Genomic DNA, 27,122 nt, shown 5'->3' with positions numbered 1-27,122 from the left:
GCCAATGCGACTGTGGCGATGAAAGGGGTTGAAAACATATAAGATTTGTCCAAAATCAGACAAAATACACTATCGGCCCTCCTGAAAACTCTCCTGCCTCGAACTGTGTGTTGAAAATCCTTCTCCCCGTGCTTTCTTCATTCATCGGGCTTTATAGCACAAAGCCGTTTAACAATCAAAGGTTTGTTCTGTTGGAATAGAAACCATTCAGGTGGAAGGGTCAGTGGGCACAACAAACCCTTCAAAATAGGTTTTTTTGTTTAAAACGATAATACAAAAAACCCGTCAAACACTAAAAATTCTGACAAAAACCTTAAGAATCGGATCTCAAAGTTCATCAAATCAAGCTCATAGACCCAATGGGTCCGGCCCCATATCACAATTGGCACATCGCTTTTAATGGCCCTTTATCCCAAGGAGGATCACCGATCGCAATATCGACGTATCACATCGCTGCGGCTCAGGGGTCCTGGTCCTTGGTCTTGTCGATCGCTTGATCACTGATCGCAATCGCAAGTTGGCTCTGCCCAGTTTCGACCGCTCCATCCCGATATCGCCGATTGCCTGCCCCGATTGTGATTTAGTCGGAGATCACTAATCGGGGGGGTTCTGCTGCTGCTTCTTAAGTCCACCCTTCTGGACCCTCCGATTGCGATTTGCCTTCATAAGGCTAAAAACCCATTTTTAAGAGAAAATGCCTCATTTTCCAAAGGAACTAAGGCAAACTCTTTCTGCCATAACTTCATCATCCAGACTCGAATTGGAATGTCGTTCGCATCGTTGGAATCTGGTCGACTAGCACTTCGATCTGATGTCAGGATACTAGCTTTTCTGCCACTTTGAATTTTGAGATTTTCCATGCCATTGTATCTGAAGACCCACCTAGATCACTTAATTCACGCTCCACTCTTTCCTCTCTTTCATCTCCTACCTATTCCATATTTTTGCTAGAACATTGTGGCTTAGGATTATGCATTGCAATTAGCCCTGCGCACCAAATTCCCTCCTTCCTTTTCTCCTCTTCACTTTACTACAACCTCAATATTAAGTTGCTTGTTGTTGTGTGTTAGCCGCCAGAGCCAAACATTTCTCTTTGAGGTTGGCTTGATTTACCCCCCTTGAACATTCGGATCCATGTATTGGCTTGAGTTTATCTTAATGAAGGCCTATTGAACCAAGACCCCTCTATTATATTTTTAACTACGGAAATTGGAGTGCTGCCAAAACCCCTCACTGATATTCTTCCATGCACTCCTCTATCTAAGATGTCCTAGGCACTGGTCTACAATCAACCCAGAGACTGTCTCTAGGAAGCTTTCTATGTCTCCTGAACCACTTGTGCTACAGGTGCTAGAAAAAGAGACAACATTTTCCTTGCTAGTTTTGGCATGCATGGTACATGCATGTGGTTTCATGGTTATGATCTGTCATTGGCCTGGAGGATTGCCTAGCTTGACAATGGTTTTTTCCAAGCCTTGCCATTTCCTGGATAACCATGGTGTTGTGGTTTTCCCTTTTGTTTTCTGATTGGTGCTCATGTTCCTTGTGGTTGCGGGTTGAGTTATTAGTTCTTGGAGCCTTGGTTGGACAAATGCCCTGGAAGCCCTGTAACAGTTTGGGTTGAGTTACTAGTCTTGGAACCCTTGGTTGGATACACACTCTAGAGCCCTTGGTGGGTTGAGTTACTAGTCCTCGAAGCCTTGGTTGGACAAACACTCTGGAGATGGCGACAATTATAGGTTGAGTCACTAGTCCTGGAAGCTAGGTTGGAAAAAATGCCCTGGAGCCCTAGACAACTTGGATGGAGCCCAATCTCATGATGGTTAGTGATGTACGACTATGAGGTGGAATCACTGGTTGAGGGTTGAGGTGGTTTAGCCTATAGTTGCCCTAGTTTGGTTTTGTTCTAGTTATTCCATGAGATCCCACATTCATGCATAGAATATGGCATGGGTGTGACTAGATGAAAAAAATATTTGGTTCAACCCAGTATATGGTCGAGTGGTACGTGGAAGTCCCTGACTTGGTTGGCATTTTCATATGTTAATAAGAGGTATTTTCTATTGTTATCTATGAGCATATGTATTGATTATGATGGTGACATTATGATCGAGTTGCCATGGTTTATATGTTGGTTATTAGCTGCTTATATGATGTATATTGTTTATGGCTTTTGACATGTTTGATGAATATGTGATTGGTTATCGAATGCATGACCTAATAGATGTTATTGCAACCAATATGAGAGGGAATTAGACCTTCTTGACGTTTCTTAGATAAATATGAGACTCCTATGTTCATATGTGTATTTATGACCTATATATTTCATGTTCATCATGTGTTTAAATAAATTTTTGACATGGTTAGGCTTCGTTAGGTCAAGTCCTTGATCAAGCTTTGTGTTAGAGGCTTAATCTTGGTATCATTTATTGTCTTGGAAAGTATCATCAAGTTTGGGCAGTGGTTTGGAGACTAACCCTCAAAAAGTGGCTCAAATCTTGCTGTAGCAGGAACAAAACTGGTTGAAAAAGACTATGGTCGCACCCTTGCAGTGGTTATGCATGCGACTGGAGGCCTACAGTTGCATGGATGTGGCTTGTGCATGCAACTAGGAGTTCCGATCAGTGAAAAGGCAAGTTAACTCAAGGTTTGGACACCTAGAAGTGTGGTTTATCCCTTAGGGGTCCTATAACACTTAAGGAAGGTCAATAAGGTCTTGTTTTGTCAATTCCACTTCCTTAAGGCGATTTAGGAGGTTGAATCATATCATAGTAACTCTTCATCACATATTTACCCCAGTGGACCGGTTAGCTTCAGTAAGTGTGGGAGGAGGATGTTACACTTATATTGACTGAGAAAATATGTACAATACATATGCTTGGATGACACTCTAATTATCCTTGATCTACTAGTCTATGAACAAGACAAGAGGACAATAATTGGGGCACAATCTTGAGTTCATCAAAATAAACTTGTTGTGCTTGACGTAGGAGGTGCTTTAATTAAAATAAATTGGCATCAAAGCCATGAAAACTATATCAACTTAGAACATAAAACATTTTAACTAGATAACATGCAAATCAAAAAGATAGTTGTTGGTTGCATCATACCATGATAAATCTACTTAGCTGAAGTAGGGTGTCTAGGTTGGCCTAAAGTGGCTGGTCTTTGTTGCAAGAGATGACAACTTCCATTCTTTGCATGTGCTCATTCATAATTTGGTACAATAGAATGAAGCTCCTCTATACGAAGGAGAAGACTTTCGTTGTGATCAAATAAGAACTTCCCAGTAAGTTCTCAAGGTGCCAATATAGATCGATGGTATGAATATACTAGTTTCGACGTGCTCTGTAACAACCCTGGTGAAAATTCCATGTAATAAGAGTTAAAAACAATAGCCACGGTTAATGGGACACTTATTCCAAGTTGAATGTTGGGGAATACATCCTAGGGGGTGTTCATTTGGTTGTTTATGGCTAAGGAAATTGGCAAAGGAAATGACTAAGGCTTTGGAAAGGCAAAATGGCATTTTTGGCATAATTATTTATGAAAATAATGGAAATTAGGAGAAAAAGGAGGTGAAAGCTCACAGGTTGCATGTGAGGAGGAAAATGAAGGAAAATAGATGCCTCATTAATAAAAAGGCTTATGAGGATCAGTTGGTAACCTTTTGTCAGTTTAGCTTTGGAGCTCTCTCATTGTTCTCTCTCTCTCTCTCTTGGACACTTGGAGTTTATTGGAGCACTTTGGCATTGGAGCAAGAAAGTCAAAGAAGGCAAGAGGAAGCAAAGATCAAGCAGGGAAAGGCAGGATCAAGCAGCTACAACAGGCTTCATTGCAGGTATCGACTTGCATGTGTATTTTCCTTGCTAGATTTGGCATGCATGGTATTGCATGTGGTTCTTTTCTATCATGGCATGGGTTTTGCCAGGTGTGACAGTGTTCTTCAGCCTAGCCTTGCCATTTCCTGATAGCTTTGATGAGATGGGTTTCTCATATTCGGTTAATGTGGGATGGCCGGATGGATTCGAAGCTGAGTGGGGTGGATCTCCGAACTGACAAACACATGGCCTAGTGGTCCCTGAACTGGACTGTGGATCACGGTAAATCCACTGACCTAGTAACCCCTAAACCAGACTTGTGGGTTGTAGTAAAGCCAGATTGTGTGCCTAGGTGGGCCTAGGAATCCTTGCCGGTGAATAGCGGGATATTCAGTAAAGCCAAGTGGTTGATTTCTCTCCGTTGGGCCTAGTAGTCCCAGGATGGGATGTACGGTAAAGCCTAGAGAGTGTGTCTTGGTGTAGGGCCTAGTGATCCCTGGATCAGACTGTGGATTACAATAAATCCTGAGAGACTAGGAGGCACTCAAATTCCTCATGGTGTAGGCAGAGAACTCTGGTGGCATCCATGCTTATTTGGTATTTTTGGTGTGTTCTACGAGTCCCACATTCATGTTTGGAATATGGCATGAGGGTGATTGGCTTAAGAGAGACTTGGCTTAGCCAATCTATGGTCGGGTGGAACGTCGTAGTCCCATCTCCGGTTGGTTTATTGCGTTCATTAATGAGAAATTAATTCCCTTGATTTTCATGTGTAAGTGTACTTATATACATGTGGATTTTATGGCTGATATGTTTATGATATTGCTGTCCCTATTATGCTGATTATATGCATGTTTTATGACAATAGCTATGTATGGATCTTAGCGTGTTTTTACTTGTAAATGAATGGATAATGTATCATGGCCTAATAGATGATAATGCAACAAATGATATGAGGGAACAATGGTTCATAGCGATTCTGAGATAAGTACAAGATCCCTACACTTAATTCTGTTGTTTATACCTGTAGGTTACATGTTGATGATATGTTTGACGAAATACCTTCCATGGCTAGTAGGGGTCTGGTTAAGGTCTTGTTCAAATTATTACTTTGGCATCATTGTTTTCTTGTTCTTTTATTGATCTTAAGCTATCATTCCATTTTGGGTAGTAACTTGGGCTCTAGTGCCTGAAAAAGTGGCTTAAATCCTGGGGTCGCTGGCACAGAATTGACAAATTGGGTCCCTGGACGCTGGCACATAAGCCCATGAGAGCGACTTTGGGTTTCTGGACACTGTCATGCCGATAACATGAGAGTAACCAAGGCCTAAGGTGGTCAAAATTTCAGTAGGACCTAACGGAAAGCTGTCTGAAGTGTTAGATTGGTTTATGTGGGTCCTCAAGCTGATGTTGGATGACTGTGTGGGATGTTTCGTCGATTCCACTTCCTTAAGGTCACATAGGAGGTTTAATCCAATCATAGTAGCCTCTCGTTGCATGTTTACCCCGATTGGCTAATTACTTGGGTAGATGTGGGAGGAGGGTGTTACAAAGTGGTATCAGAGCATGGTTCACCCCTAGAACTGGATGGGCAGTGTGTGTTGGTCATGCATGCATGTCAGTTGCATGTGTTTCTTTTACACTTGCATTCCACATGCTTGTTCATTTGCTGGATGATTGATTATGGTTGTAGTAAGATTGCCATGTTGAATTTGATGTTGATTTTGTGGAATGCATTTGTCATGAGTATATGACTGGTTACATATTGTTCTATGTCATTTACATGTTGATTTTATGTCACCTACTTACATTCTTGTATGTTAGACTACATTCTTGTAGGTTTGATTACATGTATCAATCTTGTAGGTTGATTAGGGGAATTGATCACTTATGTTCGAATACATGTGTTTATGCGTAGGTGTAGTTGGTTAGGCATTGCTTATGCATGTTGTTGGTTGCATGTGGCAATATGTACAATGGAGTAATGGTTGTTGTCATGCATGAGGTCATAGCATGCATTGTTGATATGGTCTTGCATTGATGACTGGACCCTAACTAGAACAATGTTTATGTGTTGATACATTTATTTGTGTATGTCTATGTGTTGTTATGTTTATGTTATACATGTATCGTTGATTTGTTGATCTGGCATATGAGGTATCTTCCTCGAATTATGCTAAGGTACATTGATTTATTGTGATTTGGTTTATCTGACATATTATGCATTGCAGGAAAAAGATCAAATGGCTAGCAAGGTGGTAGACTACATAGAATCTCCCTATGCATCAGATGAGCAGCATGGTGCGGGGCACACTTTTGATTTGGAATATACATTGAGGAGCTTTAAGGAAGAGATAAGGAGTTGTAACGAAGATAATGACTGGATCATACAGGCACAAGAGAACCAAGTAGAGGTTAATGCAATACATCTTCAGAGTTTGTCAAACTTACAACGACAAGGAATGCTTCGGATCAGCTATGGACAGGACGATAGAACTAATGGGGCATATGGCAGTAGGTCTCCTGGTAGACACGGGTCAGATAGATCTGATACAATGAGAGATGGCAGGTTATTGGACACTCTGGATAGGAGGGGCGATGAGTATAAGTACTATTCTAGTTCTGGTTCTAGTAGACATCATGATCGTCATCATTATCATCCTTATAGGAGGAGTGATAGGGGATACTTGCTGGATGAATTCAAGAAAGAAAAACAACTTACTTTTGATGGAGATGTGAAGAAGCCGAAAGATGCAGAGGCTTCGATACTTGGGATGAACAAATTCTTTGAGTTGCATGGATACACAGATAACTTGAAGGCCAGAATAGCTATCTTTAGCTTGAAAGGTAAAGCAAACATCTGGTGGGAAGAAGTTAAGCAGGTCAGATACATCAAGACAGATGACTTGAGTTGGCGAGAGTTCAAGAGGCTTTTTAGGAAGATGTACTTGTCAGGAAGGTACTACGACAACAAGGCCAAAGAATTCTATGAGCGAAAGATGGGATCAATGACAGATGAAGATTACACAATCAAGTTTTTGGAGCTATTGAGGTATGTACCGTATATCACTGATGAGAAAGATAAAGTTCAAATATTTGTCAGTGGTTTTCCATTAGCATTTAGAGATCGGATTGAGTATGACAAGCCTCGGTCACTTGAGGAAGTCATTGGGAAATTGAAGCATTGTTATGAACAATCAAAGCGTAAGAATGAATCTCAGCAAGGATGGAAGGGAAAAGATAAAGGTAGAGGTAAATAACATCCTAAGAGAATAAGGCCTCAAAATGCAGATGGGAAAGAAAATATGGCACCACAAAAGAAGTTTAATGTAGCTAGATAGGGACATGGGACATGACAACAATAACATAGAGGTGAGGGCACTGGTTGGTTGGAGTGTTGGACATGTGGTGAGGAACACCTTAGGAGAAATTTCCCGTAGCATCAAGGTGGTAGGCCTAAGATATACAGTGCACAGGAGGCACAGATAGTTGGGGATGTTGGCCAGAGTATTCCCCTTATTTATGCAGCAATGGACAACGGACAGAAAAAACACCACGCATCTATCATTGAGATGGATGGTAAGCTTTGTGATTAAGTTATTTCTATTTTGATTGACCCTAAATCTAATTATAGTTGTGATAGTCTTGACTTGGTGGATAAGTGTGGTTTGAGTAAGGAATTGCATGCATATTCTTGGTTGGTGCAGTTGGCTACAGGTACAAAGAAGCGAGTTCATCATTGGATAAGAGCTTGTGCAATTTATTTGAATGGTATGCCTACTGCAACACATCTAAATGTATTACCATTGGGATCATACAATATGTTGTTGGGCATGGATTGATTGTATCTTCACAGAAGCAAGGTAGAATGTTATGGCAAATCCATTGCGTGTGTTGATGAAAATGGGAAACCAAGAGTCTTGAAGGGCAAGAAGAAAGCCACATCAATTATCATGGAGACAACTATGCAAGAAAAGCGTAGCCGCAGGAAAGGGTGTGTGTTATTTGTAATGCACATTTCTATTGATAAGGTTAAGGAGGTTGAGGATGCAGATGTGTTGAGCAGGTACTAGTTTTGCAGCAGTTTCAGGATGTATTTCTTGAGGACATTACAAAGTTGCCACCTCAGAGGGAGGTAGACTTTTCGATTGATTTAGTGTCAGGGGCAGCTCCAACATCAAAATTACCTCACTGGATGAGCACACTTGAGTTGGTTGAGTTAAAGTTGCAATTGAAGGAAATGTTGGACAAGGGATACATTAGACCAAGTGTATCTCTTTGGGGCGCACCGATATTGTTCATGAAGAAGAAAGATGGTACTCTCAAACTATGCGTCGATTGTAGGCAGTTGAACAAAGTGACCATCAAGAACATGTACCCTTTGCCGAGGATTGATGACTTGTTCGATCAGCTGAAGGGATCAACAATGTTCTAAAAGATTGATATGAGATCCAGATACCATCATGTACGCATCAAAGAGGAGGACATTTACAAGACTACTTTTTGGACCAGGTATGGGCATTATGAGTTCGTTTTTGTTCCATTTGGCTTGATTAATGCTCCAACTACATTTATGTGCTTGATCAATAGTGTGTTGTGTCCATATTTGGATAAGTTTGTTATTGTGTTCATTGATGATATATCGGTATCTTCTAAAAATGAGGAAGAGCATGCCGAGCATTTAGCAGCTATGTTGAGGTTGTTGAAGGAGCATCAGTTGTATGCTAAGCTCAACAAGTGTGGTTTCTTTCAGAGTGAGGTACACTAATTAGGACATGTTGTCTCCAAGGAGGGCATTGCAGTAGATCCAGAGAAGATAAGGGCCATCATGGAGTGGGTAGCTCCTAAGAGTGTGGATGAGGTGAGATCTTTCATGGGTCTAGCAGGCTATTACATGAGGTTCATCAAGAACTTCTCGCAGATTGCTTATCCTATCACATCATTGCAAAGGAAAGGTAAGAAGTTTGAATGGATAGAGGAGTGAGGGCTAGCTTTGATAAAATTAAGCAGTTGTTGACACATGCACCAGTGCTATAGATTGCAGATCCGGACAAAGAGTTTGTGGTATACACAGATGCTTGCAAGAGAGGGCTTGGCGAAGTCCTTATGCAGGATGGACATGTGGTATGATATGAATCCCAAAACTAAACGAGCACGATTAGAACTACTCGACACATGATCTTGAATTAGTAGCGGTCATACATGCATTGAAGATGTGGAGACACTATCTTCTTAGCAGGAGGCTTGTACTAATGAGTGATCATATTGGGTTGAGGTATTTGTTTTACCAGCCGAATCTGAACACTGAGTAGGCTAGATGGTTGGCCACAATTAGTGAGTTTGATTTCGAGATCAGGTACATCAAAGGTAAGGAGAACAGGCTAGCATATGCTCTCAATAAGCGGGTACAGATAAATCACTTGGAAGATATGAGCTCATATGGGACAGACTTACACGATAAGATCTTGTAGGCAAGTCAGTAAGATGTCAGGTATATGGAGATTGTGCACAAGTTGCAGCAGGGTGTTGGTACAGGTACATGTGATATTACAGGTACAGGTATAGGTGGAAGTACATGTACATGTGCGAGTGCAGGTATAGGTGTAGGTGCACAAGGTATGGATTATTGTCTTACAGTAGGTGGATTGGTCAGGTTTTGAGACAGGATATATGGATTGGATAACAATGATCTTAAGAAGTTGATCATAAGGGATTTTCATGCAAAACCATATTTGAGTCACCCGGGTTATCAAAAGACATTGGCTGCAAGTGAAGAAATTTTACTATTGGCCGAATTTGAAGAGGGATGTAGCAGAGTTTGTGGCTATGTGTTTTGATTGTCAGCGAGTGAAGGAAAAGTGCAAACATCCAAGTGGACTACTACTACCAATCACGATTCCAGAGTGGAAATGTGAGGTCTTTCCATGGATTTCATCACAGGGTTGTTGAAGACAGTGAGACAACATGATTCCATCACGGTTATCATGGACAGGTTGACAAAGGTTGCACATTTCATTCATTAAAGTCTAAATTCTCAGCTAGCGATGTAGCGAATGTATTCATCAGAGATGTGATCAGGTCGCATGGTGTTCCAAAGAAGATTGTGTCAGACAGAGATGCAAAGCTTACTTCCAAGTTCTAGAAGGAGTTATTTGCAGGTTTGGGCATAGATATGGCCTTCAACACAACTTATCATCCGCAGATAAATGGTCAGATAGAGAGGGTCAACAACATATTAGAGGACATGTTGAGGATGTACGTGATGCATCAACAACGGAAGTGGGAAGAGTATCTTCCTTTGGTAGAGTTCGCATACAGCAACGGTTATCAGGAGTCATTGAGGATGAGTCCTTTTGAGGCATTGTATGGGTGGAGTTGTAACACTCTTATTAGTTAGAGTGATCTGGTTAGCAAGGTATTGATTGGACCATATATGTTGGCAAACATGGAACATGAAATGCAGGTGATCAAGAAGAATCTAAAGGCAACACATGATAGGCATAAGAGTTATGCAGATAGGAACAGGTTGTTCAAGGAGTTCCATGTCGGGTAACATGTGTACTTGCACATCAAACCAAAGAGGAGCTCCTTGCGGATTGGATCTTGTGCCAAGCTGGCACCACGTTTTGTGGACCCTTCAGTATCATTGAGAGGATTGGACCAATAACCCATCTACTTGCATTGTCTTCGACAATGAAAGTGCATGCTATTTTCCATGTATCTTCACTTAAGAAGTATGTTAAGGATGTTAATCATGTGATTGATTGATCTATATTGTAGGTGGAACCAGATGGAGAATTCCAATCAAAGCCACAATGTATATTGCAGAAACAGGTGCTCATGCTCTGGAACTGAGCAATTGAGCAAGTTAAAGTGCAACGGAAGCACTTTGGGCCTGATGAATCTATGTGAGAGATGGCGGATCAAATGCGGGCTATGTATCCTTCCTTGTTTGTCGATTAAGGCAAAGTAGCTTTGATATGGTGTTTTGGTACTGCTTTGATATGGTGTTTTGGTATATGATTTGATATGGTGTTTTGGTATATGTTTTGATATGATGTTCTTGCATATGTTTTGGTATATATTTTGGTGATATTTCTATATGTACATATGTATATGGATGTAAATTCCACCATGAGCTATGTTACAAAGCTCCACTAAGCAATATGGGTGTCATGTCATTGTGATTATGTTGTCATGTTACCATGTTATCATGTAGTTATGTTATCATGATGTTATGATGTCATGTGGGTTGAAACTCAGCAGGATGATCATTGTAAATACCGTAATGAGCTATGTTATAAAGCTCCAATATGCAATATGTTACCATGATGTTTTTCTTTTGAGCAGGTCCTTCATTGTCAATATTGCATCGAGCTATGTTCTAAAGCTCCATGAGTAGTATGTCTTCCTTCAGTGGGTTTCCGAGGTATATGTGTGATTGAGCACCGAGGACGGTGTCCCCCAAGGGGGAGGGTTCTGTAACAACCCTAGTGAAAATTCCATGTAATAAGAGTTAAAAACAATAATCACGGTTGATGGGACACTTATTCCAAGCTGAATGTTAGGCAAGACATCCTAAGGGGTGTTCATTTGCTTGTTTATGACTACAGAAATTGGTAAAAGCAATGACTAAGGCTTTGGAAAGGCAAAATGAAAATTTTGGCACAATTATTTATGAAAATAATGGAAAGTAGGAGAAAAAGGAGGTGAAAGGTCATAGGTTGCATGTGAGGAGAAAAATGAAGGAAAATAATGGAAAATGAAAAATAGAAGCCGCATTCATAAAAAGGCTTATAAGGATCAGTTGGTAACCTTTTGCCAGTTTAGCTTTGGAGCTCTCTCATTATTCTATCTCTCTCTCTCACTCACTCTTGGACACAGAGTTTCTTGGAGCACTTTGGCATTGGAGCAAGAAAGGCAAAGAAGGTAAGATGAAGCAAAGATCAAGCAGGGAAAGGTAGGATCAAGCAGCTACAACATGCTTCATTGCAGGTATTGACTTGCATGTGTATTTTCCTTGCTAGATTTGGCATGCATGGTATTGCATGTGGTTCTTTTCTACCATGGCATGGGTTTTGCCAGGTGTGACAATGTTCTTCAGCCTATCCTTGTCATTTCCCGATAACTTTGATGATATGGGTTTCTCATATTCAGTTAATGTGGGATGACCAAATGGATTCGAAGCTGAGTGAGGTGGATCTCCAAACTGATAAACACATGGTCTAGTGGTCCTTGAACCAGACTGTGGATCACAGTAAATCCACTGACCTAGTAACCCCTGAACCGCACTGTGGGTTGCGGTAAATCTAGATTGTGTGCCTGGGCCTAGGAATCCTTGCCGGTGAATAGTGGGATATACGATAAAGCCAAGAGGTGGATTTCTCTCCATTGGGCCTAGTAGTCCCAAGATGGGATGTATGGTAAAGCTTGGAGAGTGTGTCTCGGTGTAGGGTCTAGTGATCCCTGGATCAAACTATGGATTACAGTAAATCCTGAGAGACGAGGAGGCACTCAAATTCATCACGATGTAGGCAAATAACTCTGGTGGCATCCATGCTTATTTGGTGTGTTCCACGAGTTGCACATTCATGCTTGGAATATGGCATGGGGGTGATTGGCTGAAGAGAGACTTGGCCCAACCAATCTATGGTCGGGTGGAACATGGTAGTCCCATCTCCGGTTGATTTATTGCATTCATTAATGAAAAATTCATTCCCTTTATTTTCATGTGTAAGTGTACTTATATACATGTGGATTTTATGGCTGATATGTTTATGATATTTTTGTCCCTATTATGCTGATTATATGTATGTTTTATGACAATAAATATGTATGGATCTCAACATGTTTTTACTTGTAAATGAATGGATAATGTATATATGGCCTAATATATGATAATGAAACAAATGACATGAGGGAACAATGGTTCATAGTGATTCTGAGATAAGTATGAGATCCCTACACTTAATTATGTTGTTTACACCTGTAGGTTACATGTTGATGATATGTTTGACGAAATGCTGTCATGGCTAGTAGGGGTCTGGTTAAGGTCTTGTTCAACTTATTGCTTTGGCATCATTGTTTTCCTATTCTTTTACTGATCTTAAGCTATCACTCCATTATAGGCAGTGACCTAGGCTCTGGGCCTGAAAAAGTGGCTTAAATCTTGGGGTCACTGGCACAGAACTAGCAAATTGGGTCCCTGGACACTGGCACATAATCCTGTGAGGACGAATTTGGGTTTTTGGATGTTGTCATGCTTATAGCATGAGAGCGACTGAGGCCTAAGATGGTCAAAACTTCAGTAGGACCCAAGGGCAAGCTGTCTGAAGTGTTGGATTGGTTTCTGTGGGTCCTGAAGCTGATGTTGGATGACTGTGTGTGATGTTTTCGTCGATTCCACTTCCTTAAGGTCACATAGGAGGTCGAATCCAATCATAGTAGCCTCTCGTCACATGTTTACCCCGGTTGGCTAGTTACTTGGGTATATGTGGGAGGAGGGTGTTACATGCTCTTAGAGTGCCCAAATATGGAACCAAATTTGCCACTCCATCCAAGACCTCTAAGTTCGATACATCATTTCTCTCACCCACAATTTCTTGTTCAATGTCAGTAATTTGATGTTGGGTAACCAATGGTATATGATTGTGATATCTATCAGCCAAAGTTTGGGCTCAAACTCGAGCTTGGATGTTGTTGTGAGCTCTATGGCTTCCGACACCCCTCCTTAAACAAGCCCTTTGATGACATAGAGTCAAACCAGAAGGTGATATGGGAATGTATGAAGAAGTAGTGAAAAGCGCTTGTTAAGATGAGGAGTGGGAGGGGGATAGCAGGTTGATAGGGAAGTCAAAGAACACAATGAATAAAAGGAGAGGGTGTTTGGACAAACAATAGTTTGGGAGAAATACACATGAAAGGAAGGAGTAAAGGTGGGTGAGTTGTTGATAAAGTAGACGACACAAGTGATAAAATAAATAAAAACAAAACCAAACAAAAATTGTGTGTCAAGAAGGCTTAACAATGCTATATACTTTAAGATGTTAGTAGTGACAACATGAGAGAGAAAGCATCCACAAGATCAAGCTAGTTCCACCACCTGTGAGGTCCCATTGGAAACGAACAACACTACTAGGAAAGATCCACTAATAATGAAACATAAAGGAGGGAGAGGAGGGACTAGTCCTTTAGATTGACGAGTGAAACTCAGGTTTACCTCCAAGACTTTTCCCATTCACACAACAACATTACTAATTACCCCCACATAAATCAACTACTATAATAAAAACATTCCCAAATTCTTCATGGATTTAGTGTTGAACATGTTGTGACCAACGATGCCATTAATGACATCCTTCGAAACTTTCAGTTCTTCATTATAGAGTGAATGTGATGGGAACAATGTATGCTTAGAAGAGTGATAAGGTGAGGCGAAATCAATGTGAATGTTAAGTGCATCTTGGATTGATGGCTTTCCTGCAAAGTTGCATTCCACGAGACTGATTGCATTCAACTGGTCGTATGATTGTTGATCCACCCACATGCATGAGGGCGATCACTTTTGAGCTTTTGCTTGAGTGCATTAGGAGACCCCTACCAGGGAATTTTATAATGCCACTTCTTTTTAAAAACCTAATGATTTTGATATAAAATTCTATTTAATTTTTAAAGTTTTCTACAAGTTATAATTATTCAGTAATATTAATTTCTCATAAAGAATCTATGTTAGCCTCTATGCGCAATGGTATTGGTCTCAATGGTTCTCCTATAATTACTTTATAGTACTACCTTATTTTGAAGGATATAAATAGAACTTCATTCACAATTTCATTAATATTTATGGGGTCTCCCACAATTATCCAACAATCCCATCTTTAACTAGAAAATCTAAGTTATCCTCCATACACAATTCTATTGACATTTATAGGCAACTTAATGTGATTTAGCAACATCACTTCCCCTCCATTGTAGGGAATTTGAGTTGCTTTTCATATACAATCATATTGACTTATGTAAGTCTCTTACAAATATCAAACAATGCCATCTGAAAGAATGTCAAAATAATGCTTACATGCAATTTTACACCGTCTCCTACAATTAGCGTAATCCATCTCAAAAAAATAGAGGTGTAACCTCAATGTTATTAGAGCTTCAAATATTATTGATTAAACATTGGGATTCGCAATTATTATTATTATTATTATTAAAGATATATAATAGATCAAAGGTTGAGACAAGTCTACATCGATTAAGATTCTTTATCAAGGTTAGAAGGTCCAATAGGGTGGTCGAGCTAGAATTTGATAAAACAACCCCTTGGGGATTCTTTTACAAAGTGAGTCAAAGAAATGGTAGAGACTGTGGCTTAGGTTATGTCTTCTTCCTTTCAAATTCTCATTTCTTCTCAAGGAAGGAAAATCTTGGTAGAGGGACTAACAATTTTGGTGAGTTTCAAGATCTATTGTTCTTGATGAAATCTGCTATGAACAAAGGAATTTTTATTTTATTTTATTTTGAACTAGCCTGAGCTTAGGCCGGGGCTAGCCCCAATGTTGGATGGAAAGAAAATTTTCCTACCAGTGGGATGCTATCACTAGGATTGTGCGAAGCTTAGTGGAGCTTGGACACCCCATGGGATAATTTAATTCCCCCAAAGGTGTCTCTCCTCAACCCCTCCCCATGAGATTTCAACCTATGATCTGTTGGGGACTAAACCCCACATAAACCAATTGGTCCACACCTCTGTTTACAAATATTTGGAGACTCAACTCTTACAATTCAATGGATACACAATGAATTCCATGCATATAAGTTTTAGTTTGCACAATCTAGATTTACATGTGAAAGAACTTGTCAGTTAGTTTTAGCAAATATCCTTCTCTCACATCTTTCGTGAGCTAAATGGGCAAGCGAAAGGAAGGATTCATTTGTACTCCAAACACAATAATAAAAGATGAGCATAAGGAAGATCATGTTATCTCCTCAAGGATTTGACATTTCTTTGATTTTTAAATGTGTATGTGGGTGGGTATTTATATGTAATTATGTCAGTCTTAAAGATAGTCTAGTCTTTGGACATGTGCTAATCTATGTGTTGTGTTTAAGTTACATGTATAGTATGAATGTTGCTTAAGTGAAATGGCAAGTTGGCTATAACTCCATTTTCTAGTTACTCTATCATCATACATTTTGAAGATTGTATTTTAGTTTCAGCCTTGAAATATATATAATTTTATTTCTTTCTTTCTATGGAAAAAGGGAGTCACGTTAATCTATTTATAAATAAAAACAAAATGAATTATAATTCTAAAAAGAGAGTTTAGATGCACAATTAACTATTTTATATGGTCTTTAATTTGTTTTTCAATTATTATTTCTGTCTTTATTTTTACTTACTAAAATATCAATATGAGATCTAATGATAAGTGTGTCATTTTTAACAAGTTATAATATCTTATCACAACTTGATGATCTAGGTTCCATGGTTTGACCTCACCAATTTCATACTTAGAAAAAGATATGTCCACTACGATTAATTCTTCTAGTTGGTGATATTGAATGTTCTCAAAGTCTCTTCTTTTTAACATCTTTCCACTTAGTCAAATGATGTGACTAGTGAAGGCTATAGCAAAACCAATTGTTTGACTACCTATATTTCAAATGAAGTGAATGGTTCCCTTTTTTAGCAAGAGTTGCTAGAATCGTGTAGCTTCTTCATTTCTTCGAGGGGCTATTATTTGAAATAACTTACGTATGAGTGTCATCTCCATTGGTTTAAATGATTCGATGTCTATGTTTTCTACATTTTTAATATTCCAAGATTTGAGTAAATTGCATGAAAAAAATCTAATGAAACTCCTCCAAAATCATGATTATTATTAAATGGACACTTTATCCACAATTAGAATATCTATATATATAAACAAAATTGCAAGGAGAAAATACATGAACACCACCATACAAAAGCTATAAAAAGAAAAAAAGTTTACATCGAAAATTCTTGAACTAATAGGCTCCATAAATTACACATCAAAAAGAAAAACGAAATTATTATATAACATCTTGCAAAAAAAAAACATGACAACAACACTATTTTTTACCAATTTTTTAATAATTATTACATTTAACTAAAACTAATAACATCATAACCATACAAAATAAATTAATAACTAAATTAAACTAAACCACATAAAACACCAACTATACAACCTTATTTTATTTTAAATTTAAACATTCACATATTAAATAAATAACATCCAACCTATTCCACTTAAAAATTACAATATATCTATAAGCTTCCTAGGTCAAAGCTTTTATTGAAGAATCAACATAGACCTCGTATACCTACGAGTTTCCTCCAACAAAGTTTTTTTTAAACAATAGATGTTTCGTATTGAAAAGACAAACATGATATCCAACAAAATATACATATATATAACTAAACACACAAATATAAAAGTTAAATGATACATTGTCCTGATTTTTTTATTTTTATTTTTATTTATTTTTTAATGTTTTTAAACGTTACGTCTCCCACTTCCTCCCAAACAATCCATATCGCTTCATATATCTCCGTGCCGCCTAAATGCCAGGAAGACTGAACGAACACCTTTTCGTCTCCCCTGTGAACATTAATTTATATTATATAAACAAGAGTAAGTAGAATATGCAAATGAAAATAGGATCTACTCTGGACATGCGGGGCCGAGTGGCACCTCCCGCCCTCATTTATATTCTCCCGGCCTATTTCTACAGTGGTTTTTTAATATCTCGGGATAGGTAAGAGCGGAGCGGAGCAGAGCTGAAGGGGGCTTAAAAACTTTATATTTTCCCGGCCAAGAAAAAGAGATCGAAAATCTAGCCTCCGATGCAAATCTCGGTGGATTTTCGCCTCCATGCAGCTGCCCGGGTCATCTCTTGTCGCGATCTGCCCGCATTCCGGTCCCATTTCGGCTCCGGCGCAATTCAAAATCAATCCCAGAGCATTTACTGAAGGTTCCGTTTTAGGAGGGTTTGGGGTCTATCGATTCAATTGTCTTCATTGGCGGGATTTTTCCGTTTTAAAGTTTTGTCTGGACGAAAGAGAGCGCAGAACATGCTGTGTGCATCATCAGCATGGGCACATATTAGTGCGTGGTTTCGCGACTACGATAGAGTGCAATCCCTGGCTGTTATTCTGCTATATATACAGGTAGTTTCTGGTTAATTTAATGTCAATTCTGTAAATGAATTGAATATAAGTGAGTATTGTTTTGGCTTAATGGGTCAATTGCATTTTCTACCTGGATAGATCACATGGTAGATGAATTTACAGGAACTCGACAAGTGCAAAATTAATTTAGGGTAATTTTAGCAAGTGTTGTAGAAAGAGGACGGGTTCTCTTTTTTGGGTAAATACTGCTCTTGTAACTATGCTTGTTTTGATTATTATTAATATAAAATATGGCACACTATTTAATATAACGTTCAATTAAAAAAATGGGCTGTGAAAGCAGATTTCTACTAGCAAAAAGCGGCAGTCCAAAAGCCAAAGCACCATTTAGTGCGAAACAATATGCTTATGTCCAAACATCCAATTATGCCAATGTGAATTGTTGTTCTCAAAATTACGAGAAACAAAAGGGACTGGACTATTGGATTGCCGTTATCAGAATGGTATATTGATCTAGTTACAGGATTGGTACATAAATTGAACAGTCACGTGTTCACAATCTGCACCAACTTGTTTGTTTGTGGCATTGTTGTGGGGTTTTCTGTGATCGTGTTTTCTGCCTCGAATTGCCAATGCATGTCATCTCTTGTTCCATAGTACAAATCTGCAACCTCTCTTTTGACAGTGATGATTGAAAATTTTTAAGCAGCCAGTGCGGACCTCCCAAATGAATGGTGGGAATGTGAATGGCCAGTAAGTGTGGAGCCTAGATCTTTTTTGATGTGGGTATATGTTATGTTGAGTTATAGTAGATGTTCGGTCTTCAGTTTTTCCTAGTGTAGTCTGTGAATATTTCAATTTTTTTTGTTAGCTTTGTTGAATGGTGTCTCTCTTTATTGTAAATGGCGCTCTTTTAAATGTGGCTCCTCTAGCTGGGGTGAGGTAGGGCATCTTCGACTATGTGGAGATTACAGGGAATAACACAAAAGCCATTGTAGCGTTTCTCCATGTACATGCAAAAGGTCAAACCCTTCCAAGTGAATGCCTTGAATCATGTTCCGTGAGGGTAAAAAATGTGCACATGCCCACACCTCACCTTGTCGAGTCGCCACTGAATTTGAAATCATCATGAATATTGGCAAGCAAAAACCCTAGAATGCCGTCACACCATTGTAACTCCACAAAAGCATTGAAAACTGTAGTTGAACAAACATAGACCAGCATATGAACATGCTGTGTCACCGCAAAATTTCATCTCTTTGACTAGAGGTTTCCTGGATGTTAACTCTGTAAATTTTCAGAGTTAGGGCTGTTATGCAATAAACAACAATGGAAATATTACAATATTTCACTTTTTAAACAGCCCAGACTTCTAGGCAAACCCGGGAGAAAATCAAAGTTCTGGAGCAACTTATCCCATATAAATCACATCTAAAAATTCACTTTTATGGCAGTTATCACAGCTATAGAACAACAGGTATAGCAGCAGCAAAACAGGTTAAATCACTTAATGATTGCCCTTTTACTTATGTTCTATCATGAAGACATATATAGCTATAAATAGCAATACATGAAGAATACCTGTCCAGAAAATCAAATCTGGAAAACGAATAAAGTTTTGGACAGGTGGAAACTTCATTTATATGCCCAAGAAGCACATGTACTTGCCATAGCCTTATCTCAAGGTTAGTACAAGTCCACTATCTTTCCAAAACCCTGGCTAGGGAAAAGAAGAAAAATGTAGCTCAACCAAGGGGCTCCACTATGCAAAAATCATTCCAACACATCCTCGAAGGCAAGAAATCCTAGTGCATAATCCTCCAAGGTCACATCTCAACATCTCATCGTCTCCAATATCTCCTCCACAAGTCTAAACCCTAGTCACAAGAGCGAACTCAAAATCAAGACAACCTCTATCCCGTTCATAGTTTCTCCTAGGTTTTCCTCAAGAACTCTAGTGAATCACTTGAAGAAGAGTATGGTCCTGATGATGAAAGGACTCTCCCCTTAGAAGTAAGAAGCTCCAAGATGATATAGATACACAAGGTTAGTCCACATGTCTCCATTAAAAGCCTCCATGGACTCCATCAATCCTTCAAGGCATGTACTCCAAGTCCCTTGCAAGAACATTGTTGTAGCTTGGGCATCCTCAAGCCAACTTGAACTTTCAAAACAAGAATCTAAGCAATCTTGTGCTATCTACCAATTTGTTAAGAGAATTCCAACTTCCGAGGGAATAATATTGAGTCAATACTCAACTTCACAAAACTTGCTACTTATCAACTATGCTCCTCGAATCAATAACTATTATCTATGAACAAACTATCACCCATGCTATCACAACCGCTTAATGCAAAGAATAGTACTCACTTGTTAATATGAAGCAATATAACCTTGGAACAAAAGCAACTTGCCAAGTTCCATTATCCTTTAGATCAATATTATGGGCCAAAACCAATGGACAGCGGATCACGATCTCCTAACATTTGAGAAGAGTACATCTCCATGCAAGATTCAAGGGAAGTGTATCACATCAATCAAAGGTCCAAAGATAGAAATCTACATAAACCAACTCCTCGATATTAGAACAAAAAGCACATGGTATGGGTAACAACCTATGCAAGGTCATCAACATGCCAACATAAAAATTTGTATCATGCACATCAAATTCTTTGACAACTAAAACGACTTGAACCAGGTTAACTTGCTCGAATGGAGAGAATTTGTGGGCAATTCCATTTGTTTGAGACAATCCATGGGTAACTCCTTTACAAAGAGTCCATCAACCTTGTCCTTGCGCTCTACAACACTCTTATTAGTGGCTAACCCATAATCAATCTTAGGATCATCCTCCCTCAAGGTATTGTACCTCTCCTCTAATGAAGAACTAAAAGGTGAATGGATGAAAGAAAGCAATGCAATAACTAACATATCTCCTAGGAGGTATACTCACTTTCACTGAAGGTTTGGGTGCTCTGGTATGCTTTTGAGGCTCCTGCAGTGTTTGGGTAAGCCATCTTGGCTTTCTATGTTCTAAAGTAGAAGATGAGGGCATGTCCAATCATAATCTCACCTTAACTCCCTTCGAATTTGACTCATCTTGAGTCTTTGAATTAGTTTGTAGAATGACCACCTTCTCTCTCTCTCTCACATCGATCACCAAAGGAGAATCCTATGAATTGGAAGATTTCACATCCTCATCAAATATTGCATCTTTGCATGCCACAGTCTACCACTATGCCCAAATATTGATCTTGCAAGTTGTAGAAGTATCATTGTATCCATCAACAAAAGATGCTATCACAACATCCATAATAGGTTTTGAATTTGACTCCATGGCATCCCACCATGTATGGGCCTCCTTAAAGCTAGAAGGCTCATCTAGCCTCTTATTGGAATGTTCAAGTGCTATTAGATTGACAAGTAATTTGTAAAGGCCATCTTCTCTCACACTTCCAGTCAAAATCGCTGAACTAGCCAGACTACAGTCATTGATGGTGTATACTACCGCTGTCCCTCAAATACAACTCTCCATTGTATCACTTAGCTCAAGAACATCTCTTGGAGGCATATGAAAATAAATAGAGACAACTCCTCTTACAGGAAAAGTTTCATCATCATTGAGCACCATGCTCATTCCTCCCTATTGGTCATGGATTCTATTGAATAAAAACTTGCCATATGTCATATGTCTTAAAGCTCCATTGTCTACATACCATCCAACTATAGACTGATGTAATGTTAGAAGACAAACAAGAGACCACAGCCATATTTGTCCTTAAAATTTGCAATATGAAGAAGATCCTCCACCTAATATAGGTGAAAAACAATGGCATCTAGTGAATAAACGCATAGATCTACCCCCTGACACTGGCAATCTCTGCAACAAATCAAACACTTGTTAGAAGTCCTCCTAGGCATCACACATGTTGAAAATACATCCATAACAACCATCAATGTAGTGGATTCATCATCTCTCATCACGAGAGAAACCCATCAAAACCTTGCACAAGTGTAAGTGCTCATCTCAAGCAACCTAGGGTATCACACCTAACAACCTCAACAAGGCCAACACTTTCCTTATGTAATATCCAGATGAAAGACAAAGCTTCCTCTTACTCTAGAGGCACCTCTAGGACAACTTATCCCATGAAAACAAAATTTGGAAATTTTCTTTTACAGCAGTTATAACAGCAGGCATAGCAGCTTTAAAATAAGCCTTAGATTCTCTAATGAAGATGTCAAATCACTTGTCTTTTTACTTAATCATCATGATATATAACAATACATGAATATCATATGGCTGAAAATCATATTAGTGAGATGCACAAGTTTTGGACAGCTGAAAACCTTATTTATAGAAGTACATGTACACACTATATAGCCTTCTCAACCTAGCTCAACCAAGGAGCTCCACTATGCAAGGATTACTCCAACATATCCTAGGCAAGACTCCCTTTTCTCTGCCTCTCCATTAAGGATACCCTAGGATTTTATCGCAAAACCTTAGTCTCAAGCCTCCAAGTGATAAGCCTAATTGTTGACCAAGCTACTCCAAGAAGATTAAGAAAACCTAGTGACTCCAAGAGAGAGAGAACAAGTACAAGTCAAGATGTCCAAATGAATTTATTAGTGTCCAACTGATGACCTCATAACTAGGTCCATGGCAATGAAGAAGAGTATAGTCAGTATGACTACAATGTGGGAGTGCAAACACATCTCCTAAAGAAATGCTAAAAATAACATGCAGAGAGAAAGAAACCAGTGGTAGTGTGTATAAGAGACTGCGACGCGATACAAAATAATAATGGCTTGCTAAAAAGGAATGAGTGAGTGATATGGTAAGGTTTGGCAATAGAGAGGGAAGCAAATTGGTTATAGGTTTGTTTTCGAAGTCTCCTAGGGCCAACAATGGATCTGGCTGTATGATCCTATGGGAGGTGTATGAGTGAGGGATACTCCTAGCATTAAAGGTTGAAAAGAAGAAACTCTGATAAGTCTCTGGTTGCTCTTACGGGACTCGGAGGTAGTTAGATGTGTCAGGGGTGCCTTGATGTTGAGTTGGTCCCTTTGGTGCTTTGAGAACCTGCAAGCTTATGTATGGTTTGACATTGTCGAACTGGTCTCAATGGTATTTGTCCATCCGAAGGCTACTTTGAACCTTTGCCTGTCTCTTGTGACCCTAGTTTGACGAATCCACATGAATGTATGAAGTGATTGTCCTAGTCATCCCGGAGTCTGGCTGAAAATCTCCATAGAAGAGCTAGGCATCACTGGTCTTGGTAATTGAAGAAGGTAGAGAGGGAGCCACTCGAATCTCGATATAGACAGTGTTAGCGTCCTCTGATCTCATAGTATAGGAGACACCTAAAAATGAGGTGCATCTTTGTCTTGGCTCTTTTAGGTGACACAGTTGCAGATCCTAACCTGTTGTGGTATATGGTGGTTCATCTCTATTCAGAGTCTAAGTGACTTGGATGTATAATCTGTAGGTATCTCTCTAATGGCCTAGTTCAATACTTGTTGAGTCGACAAGAGGTGGCTCGATGCATTGAGGGAGAAACTGAATGGGGGAGACGCTTTGGGGAGATTGTTAGTGACTGGAGAAGCTGAGAAACCTTTGAGAACCAACCCCGAGCCCATTTTGATGAGGGGGGATTTGAGGCAAGAGCCTTCAATGAGAAAAGAGAAAAATATGGATACCTCTCTCTCTAGTGTCTGAGTCTCTGAAAGACTGGACTCTATGAAGGAAAGAAATTAAACGAAAAATGATCTTGAGGCGAAATGGGTGGACATCGAGAATTATGGGACCTATAAGTGCCTCCATGTTGTAAAGTTTGAACGAGATGTCCTAAAATTGACTTTGAAAACATTGTCTCTCAATTATGGCTAGGGAATGCTATCCTTTATTGAGTCGAGGCTGGAGTGCCTCTCGCATACCAAAACTAGGTCCTATGAATTGTAATCCCAAGTAGGTGTAAACATGGTGATCTCAATCTCATTGCCTTGATAGTAGAAATGTAAGTCTGTAAGAGGTTTCTTTGATGCATGCCTAGAACCTTGGTTTTACTCAGGTTGATTGTCAATTGTCAAGGATCACAAAAGCTTGACATTGCATCGATCTGTCTTTGTAATCCCTTAGGAGAAGAAGCCAACAAGACCAAGTCATCCGCAGAAAGGAGGAGCGAATTCAACGCCTGGTGTAGAAGACAACCATCCCCCTCCTAGGTATGCTCACGTAGGAAAGACTCAAACTCATAAATATAAATCTTGAAGAGGGTCGACGAGAGGGGGCAACCTTGCTTGACTCCGATTGAGCCATAACAAAACTGATTCATATAGTCTTATAAAGAGAGAGTTAATTTTCTCATACTAGATCTAATTTATATTACTTCAACAATTTATTAAAACTCCAAAAATTATTTATCTTAAATATTTCTGAATTTGCCGAAAAATAAATACATTAGTATATTAACTAAAAAATGTAGTGGAAATAAAATGAAGAGATCAATCACACCAAAACAACAAGTTTACACCCAACTCAATCTTCATTAAATTTCTCTAGAAAATTATGGGTTAGACCCATAGAGAATATATAGAAAAATACAGTTGTTGGGTACTTGGAAACTCGAACCCACTAGGAAAATTGACCTCAAAGAATTTGGCCTTTGTACGACACTTGCACACTAGAGAAATTGACCTCCCTGGCTAATTCTACCCTCTTCTTTAGCAACTCGGTCTCCCTTTTTCTTGAACGCGACCTCCTTGAATTTCTCCTGAAATTCCTATGCCACTTTTCCTCACTTCTTTTCAGTTTGGTCAAACCTCTTGCTTTAGAGAAAAATGCTTCCTCCACAATTGTGTCTTCATCTCTCCCTTATGCTTATTTTATAATTTCATTAAGCCAAAATTCCTAACCCTAATCTCCTAAGTGATCATTGGCTAGGATTAAATCCTTAGCCTCACTTGAGATCAATGTTTGATATTGTTACTAAGTCACTAAATAATTTTATTATTTATCTTTGGAACTTTGGCCTAATAATCCACAATGATTAATTAGATTAATTATTATACTTTTCCTAAGTTAATCTTAGGAAAGAAATCATAAAATCAGTTACTCTACCAAGCAAGCACCTAAAGAGACAATCAAATATCTTCTACATGCTAAGACACAAAGTCAATGTAGAACACCTTTCAAGGCTACAAAATCAACACTCCCTTCTAGCAAGGAAGGGATTTCCACCATCCTTAGCTTTGTCTCTATAAAACACAAACTTCCCATTCAGCAACGGCTTGGTGAGAATATTTGCTAACTGCTCCTCTGTTGAGATGCACTGCAATCTCGCAACACCTTTCTGGACCCTGTCTTTGATGAAGTGGCATCGTATCTCTATATGCTTGGACCAATTATGAAACACTGGATTCTCAAAGAGCTTAATGCAACTCTGATTGTCACAGTGAATCACAGTTGGCCCCATCTCAAGACCAGATAATCTTGTGAGCATTTTCTAAAGCCATATGGCGTCACAACTCGCCAAACTTGCTACCATGTACTCATTCTTTGCCTAGCTAAGTGCCATTGCGTGTTGCTTCTTTTTATACCATAAGATGATGATTGATCCCAAGCTGAAACAACATCCAAAAGTAGATTTCTTGTCCATTGCACTCTTTGACCTATCCAAATCTGTTTACCCCTATAACTCCACCCACCAATTTTGACATATCTTAGTCTAAAGTCCATTCTACCTCGAAGGCACCTCAACATATTCTTCACTGCCACCCAATGAACCTTCCTCAAATCCACCATGATTTGGTTGAGTGTATAAACTGTAAAGCATATATCCAACCTTGTTAACTGGATACATCAATGACCCAATCAACGGTCTGTATAAAGTGGGATCCACCAACTCAGCATTAGAAGCACTTAGTTTTCTCAAGTTGGTGATTATAGGTGTAGACATCGGTTTGCAATCTTCCATCCTAAACCTCCTTAAAATCTCAACTACATACTTGCCTTGCCCTAGGAAAATATCTCTTGGTTGCTGCGGCACCTCTAATCACAAGAGGTAGTGCATCAATTTAATGTCCTTCATCTAAAACTCCAAAGCAAGGTCCTCCTTGCACTTCCCAATGAGCCTCTTCGATCTCGTCAAGAAGAGATCATTAACATAGAGGACCAAGATGAGTGGCTCACCATCAACAAGTACATAGTAAGTAGGTATCCATCTATCTTATAGGCTTAAGTCTATATAAGGCCTTCTTAAATCAATATACATGGGACTTCCTCCCATGCACCTCAAAGTCCCAAGGCTACTCAATATACACCTTTTACTCAATTACCTTATTAATGAAGACAGTCTTTATATCCATTTGATGTATCCTCCACTCCATTTGTTAAAATTGGAAATTAGGGCCAAATTCTTTTTTGGGTAGCTCCTTTGAAGAAGATAATTGTGGCGTTGAATTCCCCTTTTCGAGAGGACCAAAATCAACCTAAAGATCATCAAATTTGGACAAGGAAAAATATGTTTTTGAAATTAAGCCCTCACAAGTGCAAATTGTCAAGGTCGGCTTGGGGTAAATTAATTAAATGGAACCCCTCTCCAAATCCTATAAAAGGAAGTGTCCTCCAACCTTAATTGAAACATCAATCACACATTTGCTTCTCTCTGAAATAGCCACAAAAGGAAGGTGTCTCTAGCAAAGGAAGAACGGATTGGTTGACGTCTGTGCAGGGTTGTTTGATGGGCTGAGTCCCCTAGGCAGAAGGCTGAGCTTCTTAGAGGTAAGTCTGGGCTTATTTTTGAACTGATCTGAGCATGTTTAACTTCATTATAGGTACGAGTTATCCCTGAGGTTGATCGCAGGCATAAGGGCAGAGCTGGGGTGGTTAGATGCAATGTCACATGGTTCGGGTTCGAGTTCGGGTTTGTCAATGATTAGGTTCGGTTTGAGTTCGAATTTTTTGATGAGGTTCGCTATTAGGTTCGTCTATATATACATATATTAATTTAAAATGAATTATATGATAGAATAGTAAGCAACCAACATCAGTAAACATTAAGAACGCCATCACGGACATGGAAACTGCAAGGATAAATTACAAGCTTGAGTTGTGACATGAAGTTATGAGTTTTGATCTATGG

General features: G+C 39.2%; 1 protein-coding gene across 2 annotated transcripts in view; it reads left to right on the top strand.

Moving 5' to 3' along the window:
- The first annotated feature begins 17,366 nt into the window (after positions 1-17,366).
- Positions 17,367-27,122, top strand: part of LOC149165429 (uncharacterized) — a 127,014-nt gene continuing 117,258 nt past the window's right edge. The window contains exon 1 of one of the 2 annotated variants that reach the window (XM_089432302.1): positions 17,367-18,015. In XM_089432302.1, the coding sequence (XP_089288428.1) occupies positions 17,920-18,015 (96 nt within the window). In that variant the 5' untranslated portion in view covers positions 17,367-17,919. The remainder of the gene's footprint in view (positions 18,016-27,122) is intronic. The other variant, XM_089432303.1, reaches the window with a different exon arrangement.

This window comes from Pinus tabuliformis, chromosome 5_1 (assembly GCF_031772625.1).
Source record: "Pinus tabuliformis cultivar Carrire ecotype Pingquan chromosome 5_1, CPIR1, whole genome shotgun sequence".
In the NCBI taxonomy this organism is placed as follows: Eukaryota; Viridiplantae; Streptophyta; class Pinopsida; order Pinales; family Pinaceae; genus Pinus; species Pinus tabuliformis.
Note: the sequence above shows the minus strand (reverse complement) of the source record. Positions and strands in the feature narration are given on the sequence as shown.